The 23,535-nt window shown below is 42.9% G+C and overlaps 1 protein-coding gene across 1 annotated transcript in view; it reads left to right on the forward strand.

Annotated features, from left to right (window-relative positions):
• LOC126187759 (serine protease persephone-like) overlaps positions 1-10,289 on the forward strand; it is a 45,099-nt gene extending 34,810 nt beyond the window's left edge. Inside the window, exons 2-6 of the mRNA XM_049929020.1 lie at positions 5,662-5,750; positions 7,542-7,657; positions 9,081-9,331; positions 9,850-10,001; positions 10,131-10,289. Coding sequence (XP_049784977.1) covers positions 5,682-5,750; positions 7,542-7,657; positions 9,081-9,331; positions 9,850-10,001; positions 10,131-10,289 — 747 coding nt within the window. The 5' untranslated portion in view covers positions 5,662-5,681. The remainder of the gene's footprint in view (positions 1-5,661; positions 5,751-7,541; positions 7,658-9,080; positions 9,332-9,849; positions 10,002-10,130) is intronic.
• The last annotated feature ends 13,246 nt before the right edge of the window (positions 10,290-23,535 follow it).

Here is a 23,535-nt window from a genome sequence, read left to right on the forward strand (position 1 = left end):
TGCCATCTATTGGCGAAACTGGGAATTAGCGCTACCTGTCAGACAATGCACTAAGCTCTCGGAGTCAAATGTATTCTTTTTCTTGGTAATCATAAGTTATTACTGTATAATTTAATGTTGTAAAGCGCTAGTAGTAAATCATTATGACTGGTATGAACCCCAGGGTAATAAATATAAATATTCTTAAATACTAAATGATTTCGGTAAGAAGGTGGTAGGGGAACGCCCCCACTCTTGGTGATACGAGTGTAGCTAGGGGTAGCTGGAGACACAGGGACTGAACAATGCAATGGCCTGGGGAGTGTTGACGTGATCGGACGTGCGTAACTGTGCTCACGCAAAAGTGATTGTGCAACAGCGAAAAGGCGAATATTGTCTCCGCTTTTGGAGTAAAACGCGACGAATGGTTGTTGAAGCCGCCTCTATGCCACTGGGGCTGATTGTAAGAGTTCCTGCACCCAGATTTTATGGCGGACGGGCAGTAGCTTATACGAGTGCTACAGCTCGTAGTCCCAGCCGCCATTAAGGGCATGAGGCGTGAAGAGCTGCGTTAGCCACATGCAACTTACCACCAGCACCGACACGTCTACCCAATTGTTAACTCAAACTTTGTATACATGTAAAAGGAGAATACCAGTTTTCTTTTATGCAAGTGCAGAGGACAGAATATAGTAATGAGTAAAATTACGACGCATGTTGTTCATTGTAAAGTGTAGTAACCTCAAACATAGTATAGTGAAATCGGACTGAGGCCAACATCGCCTCTTTCATTTACAATTCTTTTGGTTGTAGAATACTTTAGCGTATAAGAATGTTGAAAAGAGCAATGATCACACCAGAATGAGTCGCCTATTTATAGTTACTTAAATTTTTCTGAGTAACCTTTCAAGTAAAGTCACTTAACTAATTCTGTATCAATTGTCCAAAGAGTAATATCCAAAATCATTAAATAAGTTGAAGGATAGAATTTTGTTAACCCAAGTTGCATAAACTGTCTTGGTAGTAATTACCAAGCCAACTCACAGAAATCTAGAATGATCAGAAATAGTAATATTCAGAATTAAGTTTAAATTCAACTCAAGCCATTTCACTTTGAAACGAACCAAAAATCGATTTATTCTTTTGCTCCTTCAGAGCTGGCGACCATAGTTATAAGTATTCAGGAGGATTCGACGGTAAGTCTGCTGCTCTCGTCGTGCTGATAGGATTATCCACTGCTGCTAGCAGTGGTGATTGGATACATAAGCTCACTACCAAGTTAAGTGGGTCAGGTAGGCAGTGTTACCGTGTGAACTGTAGGGCACTGTAGGCCGTGGATCGAACCCGTTCAATCGTCACAGCTCTTAGGGAAATAGTCCGGTTAGGAGTGTACTAATCATTAGGTAAATACTAACGAGTAACGGTCAAAAATATATACGCAAGTGAATTTAGCAAGGTCCACGTAGCACCTAGTTAATGTGGTGCAATGGCGAGGGTAGGAGTGGAGTAAAAGTGAGCTGAGCTTGTGGCAGCTGTGCTGTATTCAAATATTAACAACGTGAATTCACTACTACCTCTTACCATTAGGACTGAGCTATTTACAGTTAAAATACGTAGCAGTAAGCGCAAAGGCGTGACAGCTACAAGTCCGTATTGGTTTTGTACATACGAAATTAGGAAGCGGATCATTCCGTCAGTGGAGGGGGTTAAAACAACCGAGTCAGTTGAGAACATACCCCATTTACTGATGGAAAGATTCGGCGGTTCGGTCGCACGCTGCACAGTGTGCAGAAGTGCGGAAGTGCTGCACATGTGCGCACGTGTGCGACAGCGACATCTGTTGTTAGACATGCGTCCTAAATGAACGGCGGCGGCTCCACTTCCCTGTTTATGTGGTACAAGCAAGAGCGCAACATACCCAGTCTCGTTTACCCCCTGGTGACCGTAACCTTGACAGAGAAGTACTGAGAAATGTCAGGTACTGTGAAAAAGCACGGACGGCAGATCTATGTTCTCGGTCGTTTCGATCAAGCATCAGTGATGAAAATCTCCCGCAATTGCTTGCGTTTGTCAATGAGCCGTGCTTTTGTGCCCGATATTAACTATTTCATTTCGCATGGCCAGTGATAAACGTATTTGGATTTATTCATTTCATAATTAAAAATTAGTGTTTACTAACTGTGTATTGCCTCATTCTGTTCCATGTTACATTATTATCAGGAAAATTGGTCATTCAAATGGTTCAAATGGCTCTGAGCACTATGGGACTCAACATCTTAGGTCATAAGTCCCCTAGAACTTAGAACTACTTAAACCTAACTAACCTAAGGACATCACACACACCCATGCCCGAGGCAGGATTCGAACCTGCGACCGTAGCAGTCCCGCGGTTCCAGACTGCAGCGCCAGAACCGCTAGACCACCGCGGCCGGCAATTGGTCATTAAACCGATTGTTGTATACTTACATTTAGGTTCTTCTTTTTAAAAATGTGTGAAGGGCTAAGCTCAGTTGAAGTCGATAAAACATGACATTCATCTAATTGTCGGTTATTACGCAGATTTCAGACGGAGCTGATGAAAGATACAGCAGTAATGGTACAGGTGTTCATCGAGAGGTCAGTGAGACAGAAATTATGTGGGTGTAACTGAGGGCACCGAGAATTAGTTATAGGAAACCTTGCATTGGTTTAATGTTAGTTGAAATCATGAGTAAGGTTCGTTGGAAGTCGCTAAGTGCTCTCTTTCTTAAATACTAGATCAAAAACATTACGCGTATTTACGTGCCGTCAATCAAGCTGCCTTAATAAAAACCCATGGTTGTTAACTGTATTACTTGTCTTATTGGGTTAAACTGTTAATATAAAAGTATACGTCTCAATGAGTAGACTGTGACAGTATTTTAAATGTTCAATACGCGAAATACCTTCCCATGGTTGGCTTGCAAGCTGTGGAAAAAGCACTAGAATGCGCCGGTACAGAGTATCTCAGCAAGTGGATAAAGCGACATCTGTGCGTACAAACATGCACTACGTGAAGACTGACGTCTGCGGCGTGCACGCTGTGACCCAGAAGTTGCACATGTGCAGAGGCACCGCACGCGTGCAGAATTTCTGGCCGGCCCTGCTACAGGAGGTGCGGGACTGGTATGAGGCGCTTACGTGACCCTTGACCAGTGCCGTAGGTCATGGCAGCGTAGTGGCGCAAATGTGCCAGTAGATTCCAGAGAGCTGTCGTGTGTACGCTTGTCCTCGATCACACTGCGAGCTGTCTAACGAGGAACGGTGTACCACACAGAGTGAGGTGACACGGCGTATGAACAGTAGCGTATTCGACAGACAACATAGACGAGCGCCACGCCTTGTCAGTAATAAACGGTTTCAAACACAACAGCATTGGTGTCAATGGATGCTGGTTCTGTTGAACGAGTTCCCAAGCGAACATTGCGAAGAGAACTGCGTCGTATGGACGTCTGAGTCGGGTACCTCAGAAAATGTCCTTGCTCGTAGTGCACGACTTCAGTGGGGCATAGAACGGAAAAACTGGACAGTAGCTCAGTAGGGGCATCTCGTGTGGACCGAGGAGTCATTTTCCGAGTTTTGAAATGGAGCAGGGCGTCGTGCCGGCGACGGCCGAATGAGGTGTTTAACGCACAGTATGTGTGCTCGTCACGTAACTCGGCCGCCACAGCTGACAGTGGAGGTGACTCCCCTGGTGTCCGCAGAGGGCTCCGCCTGCCCCTCGGGCAGCTGCCTCCGAGTCCGCCACTGCCCGGCTGCGCTGCTCGCCATCCGCCAGCGCCGGCCGCCGCCCCCGCGCTGCGGCTTCGCCGGCCTGGAGGAGGTCGTCTGCTGCCCGGAAGCGGGGGCGGAGGAGGCCGCCGGAGACTCCAACGACATCCCCAGCGGCGACGCCTGGGCCTTCCCTGCGGCAGAGCGGCGGCCCAGCGAGGCAGGTGAGACCGCCGCACCCTCTGCTCTGCCCTGCTCTACCCCCACCACTCCTCTGGACTCACTCTCTCTCTCTCTCTCTCTCTCACAGTGGACCATCACTCCTCAATCTTGCTGCTTTACTTGTTATCGTTTACATCTGACTCACTACCTTCTTACTAATAAAAGTCGTCTTTTCACTATATCATATTGTATATATACTAAAAATGGAGCTAATTTGTTTATCGTAACTGAATCAACTGTGGGTTCTTGGTGAAACATTCTAAATTAACTAAACAAACACTGTTTTTTGCCTCTTTTTACCGATTTGGTTTCTTAGTCTTTTACAAAACTTGCAGCTTTATATGGTTGAAGCTTTAATTATGGAAAGTAAATGTTTAAAATTCTCAATTTAAGTATTAAGAGACGAGAATAGTATTGCACGAAAGGCTTAACATTTGTAGGCAGCCTCCACCAATGCTGTTCATGGGGGGAGTACCTCGCAGAGTCACTGACCCCTAGCTCCAGGGCAGCCACCACGATCTGCTACACCTCGCCACCTAAGATCAAAGACCTCTGTAATGCCTTCAGCCTCTCGCCCACAAATGGCATGGGCCTACACATATGTTGAGTTCTTTTCCTCCCATCTAATCTAAAGGGTGGCATTTGCTGTCCCTCTCCTACAATCCAATATGTATAGCTATTTTATGACACAGACACGTGTAATGATAATCTCTCGTGTTGTCTCCCAATACTGCATTAACTTGGATTCAGAAGATCACATATTTTCTTCGCACGCTTAATCAGCACTTATCTTATCGTGTCGCCGTGAAAAGCGCGTTGCTGCATTCAGTTACATCTCCGTCCCTCATACAAACGTCATCTGTGTGTAAGAACACCACCAAAGGATACAGCAAAAAATAACGTCTCCGTATTTTCAAACAAGAATGTGAAAAGCTCGTTATTTGAAATGGCTCTGAGCACTATGGGACGTATCATCTATGGTCATCAGTCCCCTAGAACTTACAACTACTTAAACCTAACTAACCTAAGGACATCACACAACACCCAGTCATCACGAGGCAGAAAAAATCCCTGACCCCACGGGAATCGAACCTGGGAACCCGGGCTCGTTGTTTCTACTAATTTTATGCAGCCCTTATTGGCAAATATCTCGTCTCCCTGGCACAATGCAAGCATCATATTAGCCACCAAACAGCCTACAGTTACTTCCAGACTACAGCGCACCTGAACCCGACAAAAAAAAAAAAAAAAAAAAAAAAAAAAATATATATATATATATATATATATATATATATATATATATATATATATATATATAAGAATTCGACAACTGTAATGACATCAACCACATAGTTTTTGTCAGATAAGTGCTTCGTTTTCCGGCATTCGTTCATTCATGGTACATGATATCAGAGTTTGAACCACCACTGCTAAGCTACTCGGAACTCCCCAAGTGATAAGCATTCAGTAAGAGAAGGGACGTAGCCTACAGCAAATTTATTTCACTTAATCCCATTAGCCTAACTTATCCATTTAGAAATGGAACAGGTATCTTCTAAAAAGTTTTGTATTCGTTTATTTTGTGAAGTCATTTTCGCGCATTACGAAAACTGTGCATGCCTTAACGTAAGTCATGAACAGTTTGCTCCGTGGTGATAATGAGGCCGCTTACATGAGTGGAATGGATATATGCAGCATGTTTTACATTAATTTTTTTTCTCTTATCTACAGCCTGCAGTTCTTACAAAGCCATGCGGGATGGTCTGGAAGACTACATCCTACGTGGTAAACTGGCTGAGCTGCATGAATTTCCACACATGGTGAGTTCAGACTGAAAACTCTTACAACAATGTGCGTCGCCATCTACCCTTGTGTGAATGACGTCGTAAACAATTTTATTTGACATAACGTGATGCAAGGATAAATTTTCTGAACGAATGAATCTTCATTTTTACAATAGAGAACGTACAACTGTAGCGACTATCTGTTAAGGAGAGCACAGCAGTTCTGCTGCAGAAGCTATGCAATGGTGTCCCATGTTTTCTTTAATTGGGCCTCTTAAGAGACTGTGTTTTTGTAATGAAGCATGTGAGAGACACTTGTTCATTCTTTAGGAGTTGTTTAAGCAAGAATATCCATCATAGCAATGCTCACACAAAGGAATGAGGCTACGCGTTACAGTTAAAAATGCTGTGCGTGCCCTTAGTGATTAAACCTGTACACTTTCTATAAAATATTGAGAGAAGGCGTTTCTCGCTAGTGATACGCCCATTTTATGGGAATCTTAATTTCATCATGCATTATTAACCAAAACATAGGTGATCCACCGACCTTTCTGATGCACTGCATTTAAAGAATTATCATATTAGATATGTTTACCTTAGTTAATAATATAACGTCGTTCATCAGAGAAAATAATTTGGGGCTCTGTTGTCAACAAACATCTAATTTGTCTTATGTCAAGTGACTGCGTTCAGAAGCATAACACGATTATTAATCTAAGTCACCATGCCAAACATTTTAGCATCTTTGGATCTAATATTAGTGTTGCTAAATGTTAAACACAACGTCCTTTGATCGACCCATGATATTGTCAAAAATTTGTATACTGAAACTCTCGTTGAATGCAATGCAAGTTTAACACTCAATGGTTCACTTTTGCGGTAAACTAGCTCTGACGTGGCAGGTGTCTGCAACGATCGACAACTCTGGAGTACAGGAGGGAAGCGAGAAACACTTGATTATGGACGGGGCAGCTATAGCGAGCGTTACGCAAACGTCAGAATTATTGTACGATTTCTTAATACTTCAGAATTGAGGTTAAGGTTTGACTTACTGCAGACTTCAAAACGTCATTAGACGCAAAACACACGTTCGAGCTGGACAAAGATGTGTCCTTTTTAAACGACTCATCCTGGCATTTGCCTTCTGTGACTTCGCGTAACCACAGAAACTCTGACAGTATGAGTGGATGAGGATTTGATCCGGCATACTCCCAATGCGAATCCAGAGTCTGATAGTCCGACAAGCTTGTAAGGGTGAAGCAGGGGAGGTTCTGCTGAGAAATAGTTGTTAAGAACAAAATTCGGTACGTTGCGCCTTTTCAGAGTTATTTAACACTGACGTTAGCAAAGCAAGTCGTCGCACGTCCAAATTCAAGCATTCTGACAGAGGCGATGTCGGGAAACGTGTTCTTCGTTTGGTGTACTCAAAATGAACATACGTAGCTTTTGCTCACCTAGCTTAAATTTATCGCTTCTGAAAAAGGCATATTTGAACTGGTAATGAGTATTTCGACAAGTAGTAATTAACAGACCCGCGGATGTCAGTGCATTACCGCATTTTAGAGCCTGCAAGGGCTTGAATATGCAAGCGCAACGACCTAGTTTCAATCCTAAATAGCTCGCGAACGACGCAACGTATCATTGAATTTTTTTTTTCTTAAGAGTTATTTGTAAGCACAGTCCCCCCCCTCACAGCAATAGCCTTGCAAGCTTTTGAGACTGCTTCTAACGACCTTGTACAGTACTTTTGACAAATGCATACAGGTGTTTGTGGGTGAGTTCTCTGTTTGCCTGGCAGTACAAGGAGGGAAACCTGTTGTGTTGTAGGCGGCGCTGGGCTTCAACGTCCCCAACACGGAGGGCCTCAGCTGGCTGTGCGGAGGGACCCTCATCAGCGACCAGTTCGTCCTCACCGCAGCCCACTGCTGCGCCAGCAGGATCACGTGAGTAGCCTTCTCTACACATTTCCTCAAGAGAACTGAAATGCACTTTTAATTCCACACGCGTAAAAAAATAATGTTCCTGTCACGAGTCGCGTACTTTCACTTTTGGTAGTTCACTGAACTGCGAGAAGGACTCGGGACTCGATAACATGGCTAGTTCAGTGTCTCACAAAAAATATCACTTTTACCCGGGTGATCAAAAAATCAGTATAAATTTGAAAACTTAATAAACCACGGAATAATGTAGATAGAGAGGCAGAAATTGATCCACATGCTTGGAATGACATGGGGTTTTATTAGAACCAAAATGCAAGATGGCGCTCCAACCCATATTGCTAGACGCGTGGAAGATCTCTTGCGCGCGTCGCTTGGTGATGATCGTGTGCTCAGCCGCCACTTTCGTCATACTTGGCCTCCCAGGTCCCCAGACCTGAGTCCGTGCGGTTATTGGCTTTGGGGTTACCTGAAGTCGCAAGTGCATCGTGATCGACCGACATCTCTAGGTATGCTGAAAGACAACACCCGACGCCAACGCCTCACCATAACTAAGGACATGCTTTACAGTGCTGTTCACAGCATTATGCCTCGACTACAGCTATTGTTGAGGAATGATGGTGGACATATTGAGCATTTCCTGTAAAGAACATCATCTTTGCTTTGTCTTACTTTGTTATACTTATTATTGCTATTCTGTCGGACATTTTTTGAACTTTTGTATTTTTTTTTTTTTTTTTTTGGTTCTAATAAATCCCCATGTCATTCCAAGCTTGTGTGTCAACTTGTACCTCTCTATCTACATTTTTCCGTGATTTATTCAGTTTTCAAATTTATAGTGATGTTTTGATCAACCGCTATTTTAGAAGTATGAGGCACTTTCCCATGATGCAAGACGTAGTAAGCACACTGGCATAGGTGACAAACCTAGCACATCTCGTAAAGACGGCGAACGTAGAGGTGGAAGGACAGACGGAGGAAGTTTCAAGCAGGGAGCATAGATCAGTCTTTAGAAAACGGACCCCATTAAAGAAAGTTACACTTGCATTATATTTAGACCCTGATGCCCTTATCCACCAAATGCCACACATGTCTGGGAACAGAGTTTGTTATGTGAGACCTACTTCTGCTCTCTGATACCATTTAGGGGTCAGAAATATGACGTTCGTAGTACGAGAGATTAGGGAAGCCATGGATCTTTATTTCGGTATATTATGGACAATGGTGCGCCCATCTTCAGTGTCCTCTAATTACGAAGCACGTCTTGATCAGTTAACTGGAGGTTCAAATTTCTATTGTTTACATTTTCGCTCTAACGCTTTGAAAGGAATGAACATGATAGCTCAATATTTCAGATGCAAGTATGCACTAACTGTAGGTCAAGAGCGGTCAAAGCAGCTGTGAAAAGCACTGTGTGTGATTGTTCCAGGGGAAGGCCAGTCACGGTGCGCCTGGGAGTGAACAACCTCACGGCGGCAGCAGACGGCGCAGACTACGGGATCTCGGAGATCGTGCTGCACCCCAGCTACAGGAAGCGGCAGTCGTACGGCGACATAGCGCTGCTGAGGCTGGACAGGAGGGTGGAGTTCAGCGACGCCGTCTTCCCCGCCTGTCTCAACACGCAGGACGGAGACCCGCCGAGCTTCACCGCCGCCGGCTGGGGGGCCACGAACGCTGCCGGTAAGCGAAGGGGGCCGTCTTGTCTGAAGTCCTACTCATGTACAGCGCCGTGTGCCAATCAACGTTTTCTTAAATACGTGAGCTCCAAAATATCCGTTTCCTTCTATCGTTCCCAGTTCAACGTATCCAAACAATTATCATCTTTCACTTATTGTTTTAAACCTTAAAAATCGTCACTTGCGCTTCCTCAATTGAAAAGGAAACTCTTCATATCATACCCGAAATACTGTGTCAGTATGATTAACAACTTCTAAAATGAAGGAATATCAGAAAACATTGAGTGTTCGTAGCATGTGGATCCATTGTCATTATAAGCAGAACTATCCATTGAGACTGAAAGCAGAGTATCTTCATATGCAAAAACTTTTCAACATCCACTCAGTTCATCCTTCTCTACCTTTTCTGACTCTTCCTCTGCCGAACATATGATAGTTACATCATACTTGGTACAAGCCACACGTTTAGCATGTTATAATTTGAAACAAAGAAACAAAGTCGTCACTCTCCCTTTGTTCCAGGAACGCGACTGAGCCCTGTGCTTCTGAAGACCACCATCTACCCACGTGCGTTATCCCAGTGCCAGAATGCCTACAAGGAGAGATTTCCACAGGGAATGGACTCGTCAGTTATCTGTGCCGGAGACCCACAGGGGAAGACTGACACCTGTGTTGTAAGTACCCACTTTATGTCACCTGACGCATCGTACCTGATGCATCCCACAGCACCAGACAACTGGAGACTCCTCCAGTGAGCCGTGCCCACCGACTGCCCCTCAGTGCGGCGTGTTTACTTTTTGCAGGGCGACTCCGGCGCCCCCCTGGTGACTGGCGGCTCCGCCCCCTACACGGCGGTGGGCGTCACCAGCGTCGGCCCCAGGCCCTGCGGCGGCGCCCTGCCCGGCGTCTACACGCGCGTCTCCGCACACCTCGGCTGGCTGGAGGGACGCGTCTGGCCCTAGCCACAGGCCCTCCCTAGCGGCGCCACTGCGCTCGTGGCCAAAGGGAGGCCCGGAGATCCAACTCGTCTGCATTTCGTAGCCTGAGTAGTACAGGATACCTGCCAATCTGTGATACGTTACATGTGATATATTTGTGTGTTTATACTGCGTTACCTGTTAGTTGAGAATTGTGTTTCCGAAAGTCTGTTCTATAATATTTACTACAAGTAATTGCTGCTCGATTATCACTTACTTTTACAGCTCACTACAACTCTCTCTTACGTTTTTGCTTTTCTTTTTTTACTGAGGCTATCATTTCCTGAAGTACTTCGCTAGCACAATTTGATAGTTCATCATATTTGTGACAAGTGTATAGAAGTATAATGCCCTACCGCTGCGCTCATGGCCGAAGGACGGCTCGGAGCCTCAACTCACCTGCATTCCAAACTCTGTGAATCTGTGATAAGTTACATGTGATATAAGTCGGTATATTTATACGAAGTTATCTGTTAGTTGGGAATTGCACTCCCAGAAGTCTGTTCCGTAATAAAATAGGTACTACATAAGTAGAATTATTTTCTAAACGTACTAAACAACTTGCTCAATTAGCTCTTAGGTTTCCGTTTCACTTAAAGACTACTGACAGTTTTTTATCCTGACTGAATCATACTCTAATAAGGTTTGGTTGCAAAATTCGTGAAACTTTAATGTTTATCTGATTTATGACTATTGTGTCAACGTCAGATCCAACAGATTTCGATGTGTACACAAGTTCAAAGCTAATAGAAAGTGTGTCGTGCAAATTGCACTTATAGTACAAAAATAAGCTAGAAAATAGCTTCGAGGAATAATAATGTTAAGTATTTACATTGTTATTTATTGTATAAAATCTGTGATATAAATGAATATGTAACGTTTTAAAGTAGTGAAAAAAGAATGATACCTTGCTAGCTTCCCATTTTTCATCCTTTTGGACTAGAAAGCATTGCTTAATGAATAGTTTAAATGTTGAAAAGATAAACCCTGTTTCATTGTAGCTGCCTTACAGTTGTAATTTATTAACTTCTACATATTTTTAGGATTCTGTATTAAAATATCACCATCAAATTCTGCTTACATAATATGACGTAGCTTAATTATTGTTTAGCCATCGTCACATTCTGAAAGCATTTACATTAAATTATTATTTATTGTACAAAATCTGTGATATAACTGAATTTGTGGTAAGCTCTATGTAATGAATAGTTTAAGCCTTAAAAAGGTTTTATACGTTTTACATATATTTATAATTTTGTACCAAAATATCATTATCATATTCTGATATAATGTACCATAATTTATTGTTCATCTATTATCAAGTTCTGTAATAAAAATAAATTTTATCCATTTTTGTCTTTTATGTTTTATCAAATGGAACTGATGTATGAATACTGAGTGCGAAAAGTAGTACCCATAGAAATAATATATTGCTAAAAGTCTGTGCTTTGAGTACATGGGGTAACACAAAGTCTTAAATATGACGAACACAGAGCACACGCGCCATTGTATTTAAATGCATACTGACTCAATGTAGATTTTTTCCCTATTTTGGTTTACTTTTGCGTTGTTTCAGCCGCTCTTGAAAAATGTGTATCACACTCTTATTATTCATTATACCGCACGCTCTTTGTCCATTTCGCAACCAGAATTTATACAGTACGGGAATGTACTAGCTAGTTACGTATAAATTGGGGATAATAGTTACAATGGGCTATAGAGTTTCTGGGTTTGGAAAATGTCTACTAACGAATTGAGACAAAAGCACAACACTTTTCAGATGTGCAGTCAAAGAAGGCAACTGAGCGGAAGGCTTCATTGTGTCACAGTGCTGCTTAAAAAAGCAACGGATTGCAAATAGCGTCAGACGGAGATCTAATGTCGTACGTAGATATCTGATTCCTAATTTATTATTAGTGACTGAACTTTGGGTAATAGTAATGCGTGCACCACACAGGCTACGGTGGTACTAGGGTAGAACCTATCTGACGCCTTCTACAATGTTCATTCAATCAAAACAAAAAATACGCCTACTCCAGGCTACGAACGCAGTGCCGTTTAATACACTTAACAGCAAAAAACAGTACCATGTGTTTCAATAACTTACGGTATACGCTTGTTTAGACAGTAAGCTACAACTATACTATATTAAATGCTCAAAGACTCAGTTGTAATAAGAAAAATGCAGGAATTGGAATGTAATAGAGATATCTGTCCACCACGCCGTAACGCTACCACACCATCTGAGGACGGGTACGCATAACACGCTCCGAAGCTGTTAGATATCATTTACCGATGCTGTACAATTATATTACTTTGAAAGCAAGCGTTCGTTCTGTTCTTACTTTATATTCCAAGTCATAGGTAGAAAACCAAGCTCGTGAAAAAGAAGTTATATTGGAATGGGATGCCGTAATACTGGAGTATTATAAGAGCTTCACCATTAGGAAATTATTTCACAGTCTGAGGGACAATATGGAACAGTCTTAATAGAGGGGATCGTTGTTTGTGACAGATAGAGGTGGCACACTTGGTACGGCTACACAGCCCACAGAAGAGCTGCTGTTATAAACCTGGTATTTGCATTTCATCAGCTTTAGAAATTTATCTCCAAATCCCATAAATTTCTCGTCAATTCCTTCTCAAATATGACCTTTTTGTGTGTATACTCGGTAATAATAAATGCAAAATGTAAGCATTTGCGGTAGCTGCAACGTTTTTCTACCACTTTTGATATGTTGATAGCAGGTCTCAAGGCTGCGGGCAGTGAAAGCGCCAAGTCGGTAGAGGATTCTCAACAAAAGACTTTACTTACAGGCATCGAAACAACCAGCACTGGTAATAACACAGAGACACGATGATATTACAACTGATTAATTGTTCAAATAATAAATGACGTCAAAAATTCAGAAAATCTTGCAAAGCAATGAGTGTAACGTTTAAGAACATGCGCTTTAAGACAACTGGCAGTGATTTTCTTGAATAACAGCATGCTACAGATCTTAGTTGTAAAATAAGTTTCTTTAAAAAAAAAAGAATTAATAGATATTCTACTTGCTCACTGCAAATACGCAAACAAAATTATTTGACAGAGGACTAATAAACCTAGCAGCTCCGAAAGGGGTTAAAATAGTTTGAATAGTTTAAAACACCAAAAAACATGATTTACAAGCTCTAACATTCTGCGTAGTGTCTGTTTTTCTATGTCGTGTCTCCCTACCACTTTCGCAAGATGAGCGTGTTTTTTAGGGAATTGACTAGTTTGAACCTGGGACCTGTTGCCGATAAGGAGACGCCAGACCACACATGACATGTAGAGTTCAGAAGAGTTCAGTGAGACTAGCGATGATATAACCAAATACTTAATGATTTCAGCGTCAGCTCCACTGCACTCCCTGTAAAGGCATCTTAATACTAACAAAATTTAGTGGAAGGGGTTCAAGGCTCTCCTATGTTTAGTTAGCTGGTAAAATAACGTCGAAATAGCAGTTAAGTTTACCATTGGAAATTTTATTCTACTCACAAAACATTGTTTATAAATTGCACAATTGATAAAAGGAAATGTTTTAATACAGGATGATAAAAACCAACCTCGTTCAACATGTGAACGAATATTCCCTGAATGTGTTTCCAAGTTCTACAATGGATCCAAGGATGACCTATGCCATATCACATCTATAATCTAGGTTTAAATTAAGTTTCACAAAAGAGAAAATTATCAAAATGGTCTAAAGTGACCCTCAATTATCTATAATTACTTATCTGTCTTGTCGTAAATTACAGTGGCTGATGTGGCTTCTTAATAATTATATAACAAAAAAATCATCGCGTTTCACATTTTTACTTCAAGTGGCAAATGTGAACACCATGAGATTTAATTGACGATCGACACTAGTATTACGTAAAAAGGGGATGTAACAGATGAGACTTCTGCAGTTCTGAGTGAAGCCTTATGCGCTTAAAAATGCGGCATCGCGTGCGTTCATTACCTTGTCGGTGTTCGTCAGGGGGCGGCGGCTGGCGCAGCTCCATCCAGCTCGCCCTCTCAGAAGCAACTCTCTCCTAACTTCTCCTTACTACAATTTATCGAAGTTGGTTTAAAGAAAAACAATCTGGCTGTGTTTTCATCTGACCAATGAGGGTCTCAATGTTAACCTTAAACTCCGCCTACAAAAATTCTGTCTATCCAATGAGAAACGTTATACTTTTTGTGGTGGGGTCATGTATTTATTGTTTGCAACGTAACAGAGACGCGAAAAAGTCTCATGCTAAAACTTGCAGCTGGTGTGGTCTTTTTAGCGTTATCGTAAGATCTATACTGTTCTTCTGGAGGGCTCCATCTTTTAACATGGGCTGGGGGGTGGTCCTAATGTAACAGAGACGCGAAAAAGTCTCACGCTAAAACTTGCGGGTGGTGTAGCCCATTTTGTGTTATCGTAAGATCTATACTGCTCTTCTGGAGGGCTCTAGCTTTTAACATGGGCTGGGGGGTTGTCCTAACGTAACAGAGTCGCGAAAAAGTCTCACGCTAAAACTTGCGGGTGGTGTGGTCCTAGCAGTTAGCTGGTGACGTGGGTGTCCATCCGTCCCTTATCGTAGGGCCTTCCAGCTTAACACGGTTCTGCTCTCGGCTTCTGTTCTCGTTTCTCCCCTCGGAACTGCGTCTGTCTCACGGTGGGAAGGTATGACATGCATTTAGGCATTCTTGTGTTAGTCTGTGGTATTCCATTTGCTCACTCGTTACTCGTATTACTTTGGTTAATTTAATGTCACGATTTATTCGGAGCTATGTGACATACTACTGCATTTGCTTATCATGTCAGGGTTTTCATGGAAGGTGTTGGATTTGCCTGACACCTTACAAAGCTACGGTTTTAAAATCAGAAAAAAAATTTCTTGGAGGCCGAATACGTGCATCAATTACAGTGCTACTGAAACTTAGCGGCCTTCCAAGGTCGTAGTCCGACTTAGTTGTACTGGTCACGCGGCAATGCAACATGCTCAGCCGAGCCGGCTTCTAAAACAACAACTTCCTTCTACACTGAAGAGCCAGAGAAACTGGTAGACCTGCCTAACATCGTGAAAGGCCCCAGCGAGACGCGAAACTGCCGCAACACGACGCGACATAGTCTCGACTAATGTCTGAAGTTGTGCTGGAAGGGACTGACCCCATGAATACTACAGAGCTGTCCATAAATCCGTAACAGTACGAGGGGTGAAGATCTCTTCTGAACAGCACGTTGCAAGGCATCCCAGATATGATCAATAATGTTCATGTCTGGGGGGAGTTCGGTGACCAGTGGAAGTGTTTAACCACAAAAGAGTGTCCCTGGAGCCAGTCTGTAGCAATTCAGGACGTGTGGGGTGTCGCATTGTGCTGCTGGAATTGGCCAAGTCCGTCGGAATGCACAATGGACATGAACGGATGCGGGTGATCAAACAGAATGCTTACGTACGTGTCACCTGTCAAGAGTCTATCTAGGCGTATCAAGGATCTCGGATCACTCCAACGGCACACGCTCCACTACAGAGCCTCCACCAACTTGAACAGTCCCCTGATGACATGTAGAGTCCATGGATTAATGAGTTTGACTCCATACCCGTAGACGTCGATCCGTCCGACGCAATTTGAAACTAGACTCGTCCGACCAGGCAACACGTTTCCAGTCGTCATCAGTCCAATGTCGATGTTGACGGGACCAGGGGAGACGTAAAGCTTTGTATCAAGGGTACACGATTGGGCCAACGGCTCCGAAAGCCCGTATCGATGATGTTTCGTTGAATGGTTCGCGCGCTGACACTTGTTGATGGCCCAGAACTGAAATCTACAGCAATTTGCCGAAGGGTTGTACTTCTGTCACGCTGAACGATTCTCCAGTCGTCTTTGGTCCTGTTCTTGTAGGATCTTTCTCCGGCCGCAGCGGTGTCGGAGATTTGATGAACGCACCCACGATGCCTTATAGGAGAATTCGTCGCCGTTCTAAGCAGACAGTGTATAAAACCATCGAGAACATCGAGTTCGCCACAACAGCTGGGGACAGGAAGAACCGCATACCAGTGAAGAGTGTTGCTGCTGCTGCACTTGTCGACGGACCTTGTGTTTTCTGTGGTGTAGACTTAATTTTAGTATTGATATTAATGATACATTTTCGCACGGTAATGGGTGGCTTACCGTAGCTGTTGTACGTGGAGGTACAAGTGTACCTAGTGTTCCTGGACTTGAAAGTTTTGTTGATAGAGACATTATTGCCTATCGTACCTACCATGTAGCCGAACTTGCTAATAAAGACTTTGGTAAATCAGCGTATACGTCTCCATCGGCACTGTCTTTGTATACTCGTAGTAAGAGGAAAATATCTCTAAATGAGTCTGTGTTCATTTGGGTTAAAGGTAAAGGAGTATGTGAATATGTAAAGTTTGTCGGTGACTGTACTTTGTATTTTCATAAATAAATTGATTTTTCTGCAAACTCATCTGTTAGTCATTATTTCCAAATAGTACATCACGAAACGGGTACACTCGCGAAATGGTCGTACACGAAAATGCCCTCTTCATCGCTGCGTCGGAGATGCTGTATCCCATCGTTCGTGCGCCACCTATAACATCACGTTCAAGCCCACTTAAAGTTTCATAACCTGCCACTGTAGCAGCAGTAACCGATGTAACAACTGCGCCAGACACTTGTCTTATATATGCGTTGCCGAACGCAGCACCGTATTCCGATTGTTTATACAGTATATCTGTGTATTTGAGTACGCATGCCTGTTGCAGTATCTTTGGAACTTCATTATACAAGTGGTGTTATCTTTGACTAGTAACATTACTCGATGTGATTCCCGTCAGACGCAATGGCCACCTCCAGTCTCGTCCTGAAGCGATCGCACGCACTCTTCAAAACAGTGCTCTCTATATTCGCGAATGCTGCTTCGGCAGCAGTCCTTAGAGATGCGACGTGAGTGTGTCTCGTCAATGGGTAACTCTTTCGATCACGCTCCAAAGGTAGAACTCGAGGGGATTCAAATGCGGGCTATTCGGGGCCGGAACTCCTTTGACCAGAACATGTCAACGTTATTCGAGAGCCAGTTATGTACGAAATGGCTCTTGTGAGCCAGTGCCCCGTCCTGTTGAAAGACATATTGTCTTCCCGAGGCCACAGGTCACATTCGTCAAAACTTGCAGATAAACTTCTTTTGTGACAGTTTGTCCCTTTTTTAAAAAAAATGTGGCGGCATGATATCACTTTCACTGGACACACCTGGGATGTAAACCCCAGACATCTCCGAAGCATTATAGTTGCCCACAATATCGTAAACAGTTAGTCTCCGGTACTCGAAGAATCGAACTATTTCAGTGGGAGAACGCCCAGCGCCAAGACTTGCAACTTGTGTTGTACTCCGCACTCGTACGTAACGCCTCGGACATTTTGAGGTTCTGACTGTTCACTAGATGCCTGTGAGTTTCAAGAACACCAGTCGCAACCTCCAGCGGAACTACGGTGTGGTGGGAGATTCAGATTTAAATTTGTCCGTAGTTAAGCGCCGCACCTTGTACAAGCGGTGGTGCACCACCCACTCGTAAACAGCCGGGCGTAAGAACGGTGACCGTGTAAACACCCTAGGCGGCAGCGGCCGGAGGCGGCTGTCTGCAGCTGCACAGGAATCGCTGCTGCCAGCGAATGCCGATCCATATTAATCCACTACCGAGCGTGCGTTGGGAAGGGAACGGGGTGCTCTGGACACCGAGTACCTCTCAAAACGCCACTCCTCACAGCGATACCTTCAATGAACCAGACGACACAGAAGGTATGCAGCCACTGTCTGGAGCGTGTAGAACCATCCGACGAGTCACGATTTTGCCTGTTTTCAAATGACGCAAGCTGTCCAGTGCACCAACACCCCAATGAGGAATTCAGCGCACATTCAACCGAGCGTTGACGCCATTCTGATTTGGGAGTGTTTTTCACGCCACGACGTGTACCCACTTACCAGGCTACTGAATGACGCCGTTCTCGGTGACCAGATGGTGCCCTCTTTGTCGTGGACCTTCCCGTCTTCCAAGACAACAGCCGTGTTCTCAGCGATGCACGCATCAGGCCTTGCTCTGACGAACACTCTGGTGTCCCAGCGAACTTCGATTGGTACCGTAAATAATCCGACCTTAATCTCACAGGAAACGTCTAGGCGTATAGGGAGCAGCGGCTGAAACGTATCAGTGGACATCGCGGAACTGTGTTATCTCTACGGAACCTCATCACCAGCGAGAGACTTCGGCCACTGTGTTCCTCGTCAGCGGACCGGCAGCGCAGCGACACTTACCGTATTGCCAGGAGGTCTCCTGGGGCGACTAATTTTCTGCGAGAGAGAGAGAGACAGAGAGAGTTATACCAACATTCATAGAAGTAACATTTCAGAAGGTAGTCAGACACAAGATTATCGCTGTCACCTCGAAAAAGTATTTTTACGTAAGTAATAATTTTTTGTAATTGGGTGTGCTTCATCTAGTTTTTGCTCTCCTAGCGGCGTACTACGGTACTGTCTCGCGTGTATTTTAACGTGAACCACGGCTGCAGACAAGTTCCTGCAGAAGCACAAATAAAATAGTTACAAACTATTCTTTACTCGCGGCAAATGTAGCTGTTGAAAGGCGTGATGTTAGAAAGAACTCTGCTTACGGCTGGTGTACTTGCTGTTTATTAAAACGCAACGGGTTTCACAGTTTAAAGCCGCATCATCAGGTAAAACCTACACGGTAAAAAGAAAAGTATAGTGTCACCACATTTTGTGGATATTAAAATTAATAAAGGAACCTCTCAAATATACTCACTACGTCAAAAGATCATAGCCAGACCCATCGCTCCATGTCAAAATTTACGATTCAGAGAATATTGTCAATACTATGTCGAACTAAAGGTATAGAAGACGTGATGCATTCTATAAAATCTGCTTGCATCTAAAAAGAAAAAGAAAAATTTTTTTATATTGGGCGGATGGTAAGAGTTTTAAAAAAATGGGCCGGATTGGCGATAAAAAATTCTGGCTGCTAACATGATTAGTCGCTGCACTATGCAAGTCACTACGTGAAGAGTATCAGGTGGCAGTGTCTTACCAGTGTGAGAGTAGGGCAGCTCAGTGTAGGGCGAGGCAAAAGCGGTCCGCACGAACGACAAACAGAGGCCAGCTGGCTGGTGGAACGGAAGCTATCCGTCTGGACAGTGTGACGTCATTTACTACCAGCTCTGGGTTGCTACCTCTATAAGGAGTGACAATTTTTTTATCGCCAATCGGGCCCCTTTTTAAAAACTTTTATCGTCTGCTCACTATAAAATATTTTCTTTTTCGTTTTTTAGATGCAGGAAAAATTTAAAGAATGCAGCACGTCTTCTTTACCATTCGGTCAACATAATACTGACGATATTCTGTGAATAGTAAATTTTGACTAGCAGTAATGGGTATGCCTACGACCCTTTAACGTTCCGAGTAAATTTCAGACATTCCGTCATCAATTTTGATACCCTCCAATGGTGTTGACACTGTACTTTGCTTTTTATCGTGTAGGTTGCACCCGATGATGCTGCTTTAAGCCGTGAAACCCGTTGTGTTTTAATAAACAACAGTTACACCAGCCGTAAGCGGATTTCTTCCTAACATCATAAAATAGTTACCTACATCTATATCTTCGCGGTCGTAATTAAAACTCTATGACCACCAGCCGTAGGACGGCCCCATCCGTGTGGTCACGAAGCTTGTAACAAGTTCTTATTGAAATTACTTGTGTGATTGAAGCTGAACGCCGGTAATTATAGGTAAGGTAATATCTCCTGCGAAATTCCCCTGCAGCATCAACTGGTGTCAGAGACTGGCTCGCGTCCCAGTTGCAGTTTTTTGAAGTTAACCGAGCATTTAGAGGCCGCTATCGGCGTCTCCAACAGGCGACAGGGAACTTCCAGTCGTGCATCACGTCTGCTTACCGCTAGTGTGTCGCCGAACGAAGGACTGAAACGGTAGCTCAACAAGTGAAAAATGAAAAGTGTACAGAATAAAATTTAAAAAAAATGTTATTTTACAAACATTCATGGTACATTTATTGTCTTAAATGAAATAACTCCGCTTTAGATTTTCATGGTTACATGACGTCTATACCAGATTTTGACTCATACGTCGATGCCTGCTAGTGAGGGCTGCCAACTGCCTACTGTGCTGTCACAGATACCGTCGCCTATGTCGCCACCACTGCAACTTTCGCCCCAAGCTTCACGGATTGCCGTCTCTGCAGGTATAAATACAGCTGACTTTAGCATGAGAGATGCTTCTAGAATCTATAGCATTACGTGATCGTTGTATCTAGGTGTACCAACTTCGTTTACCTTCCACTGAACCGTAGCTGACCATGAGAAAAATATAGAATCATGAACGAAAGGGTGATACTCTACTAATTGATATGTGGAATATCAGGAATTTCAACGTTCTAGGGAAGCTAGGAAATGTAAAAAGGGAAATCCAAAGGCTCAATCTAGATACGGTAGGGGCCGGTCAGGTGAAATGGAAAGAAGATAAACATAACTGGTTAGACGAATAGAGTAATATCAAGAGCGGCAGAAACAGTATAACGGGAGTAGCATTCATTATGAATAGGAAGGCAGCAGGCAGAGTGAGTTACTGCAGACAGTTCAATGATAGGTTTTTCCTCATCAGAATCGACAGCAAATCAATGCCGACAACAATAGTTCGGGTAAACATGCCGACGTTGCAAGTAGTAAATGAGGAGATAGAAAAAGGATATGACAATATTGAACGAGTAATTCAGTACGCAAAGTGAGATGTAAATCTAATAATCATGGGGGATTTTAATGCGGTGGTAGTGAAAGGAACTGAACAAAGATTTGTGGGTGAATTTGAGCTTGGTAGCAGGAATGACACAGAAAAAAAAATAATAGAATCCAGCAATAAATTTCAGTTAGTAATAGTAAATACGCTGTTCAAAAATTATAAGAGAAAGAGATACACATGGGGAAAAGAGGCACGGAAAAATTCCAGCTGGATTAACAGAATGGTCAGACAGAGATTCCGAATCCGATATTGGACTGTAAGGCGTACCTGGAGCAAATACAGACTGAGATCAGAACTTCTCAAAGATCAAGATTAGATCGAAGTTTAAGAGAATCGTCCGGAAGAATTGTTGTGCAAGTAAGTGGGACACTGAAGTACTGAGGAATGATGATATGCGTTTGAAATCCGTTAAAAATGTGGCTACTGCGATAACGAACACCAAAACAGCCAATTCAGTTGAAGGCGAGTGGACATCTCTAAAAATGGCAATCACAGGTGATGAACAGTCAGACATAGACATATGGAGGGTAACTGTGAAGAAACATAGAATAACAGGTGAAATACTTCAACTGATCGATGACAGAAGGCAAAATAACAATGTTCAGAGAAATATTAGAATGCAGCAAAATAAATTACTGAGGAATGCAAAAAATGTGAAGTGCAGGAAAGCTAAAACGAAATGGCTGCAGAAAAATGTGAAGAAATCGAAAAAGAAATGATTGTTGCGATGACTGACTCCACATATAGAAAATCGAAACAACCTTTGGTGAAATTAAAAACAAGGATGGCAACATTAAGAGTACAATTGGAATTATACTATTAAACGCAGAGGAGAAAGCAGATAGATAGGAAGAGCACATTGAAGGCCTCTATGAGGGGTAGAACTTTTCTGATGACATGATAGAAGAGTAAATTGTACTCGATAAGGAAGAGATAGGGGCTCCAGTATTAGAGTCAGAATTTAAAAGAGCTTTGGAAGACTTGAAATTAAAAAAGGCAGGAAGGATGGATAACATTCAATCGGAATTTCTAAAATCTTTAGTTGAAGTGGCAATCAAGTCAGTATTCAAGCTGTTCAGAATCTATAAGACTGGTGATGTATCATCATGATTTCTGAAAAATGTCGTCCACACAATTCTAAAGATAGCAAGGCCAGATGAGAGCGAAAATTATAGCACAGTCATCTTAACAGCTCATACATCCTAGCTCCTGACAAGAATAACGTACAGGAATATTGAAAAGGTAATTGAGGATCTGTTAGATGACAATCAGATTGTTTTTAGGAAAGATAAAGAAACCAGAGAGGCAGTCTTGACGTTGCACTTGATAATGGCACAAGGAAAATCAAGAAACAATCATAAGATTTGTCGAGCTGGAAAAAGCGTTCGACAATGTAAAGTGATACAAGATGTCCGAAATTCGGAGAAAAAAAGGAGTAAGTTGTAGGGAAATACGAGTAATATGCAATTGTACCAGAAACACTGAGGGGGCTGTAAGACTGGAAAACCAAGAATGCAGTGCTCACATTAAAAAGTGGGTGATGTTCTGTTACATTTTGTCTGCCAGAATTTACACATACGTATTGTTCATACAATAAGTACTTAAACGATGTACATGCGTACTTACTCTGAATTTACTCACTTATTTTGCTGCAGCGATCGTTGAAACCTCATATCTACAAGATATTCGTTCGTTCGCTATTTTTGTTCTGCGAATGTTTCGAATAATTTTGTTAGAGTCGTCTTTCGTGTGTTAGACTGGTAAAATACCGCAGCCATTCTGCTGCGCTCTTGTAAAGACTCCTATGAAAATCTTATGTAAGTTTTCTTAATATAATACAACGTCAACATTGTTCTGCCTTTCAATTATATTTTAAACCTCTTCATTTCTCCATTTTTTTTCCATATGATACGTTCTCGGAAATGCGCGGCTGGAACACGGGAGTCAACGGCACATCGTTGGTGGACGTTAGGGACTGAACACTCGTTGTGTACCGTCATTGTTTTTCATTGCGTATCACGCAGTACGTCACTAGATATCTGTACCGTTCATTTCTTGTATGTTATGGATTTTTTCTTGCAAGCCGTACATTGGATGATTCGCCCATTTGTCCTCTACCAACGATGTTGTCGTACTGCCTACATCAGTCGAACACAGGCAGCCATGATTAATTGCATTTGATGGTGGGTTTAATATCTTATGCATTTCGTTTCTCGCTGAACTCGACACGAAGCGCTGACAAACACTTTTTATCCGCAGAGTCCTACGTATTGTGGACGACAATACGCGCAAAAGCAGCACCCGGTAACGTCTACCCCTATTACAAATTATTTTCCAATTTGCATCAGATCTTAGAAATTTCAGTTTTTAAATCTTTTTACCGATTAGTAATGCGTCAGTGAGAC

Source organism: Schistocerca cancellata, chromosome 5 (genome assembly GCF_023864275.1).
Source record: "Schistocerca cancellata isolate TAMUIC-IGC-003103 chromosome 5, iqSchCanc2.1, whole genome shotgun sequence".
Classification (NCBI taxonomy): domain Eukaryota; kingdom Metazoa; phylum Arthropoda; class Insecta; order Orthoptera; family Acrididae; genus Schistocerca; species Schistocerca cancellata.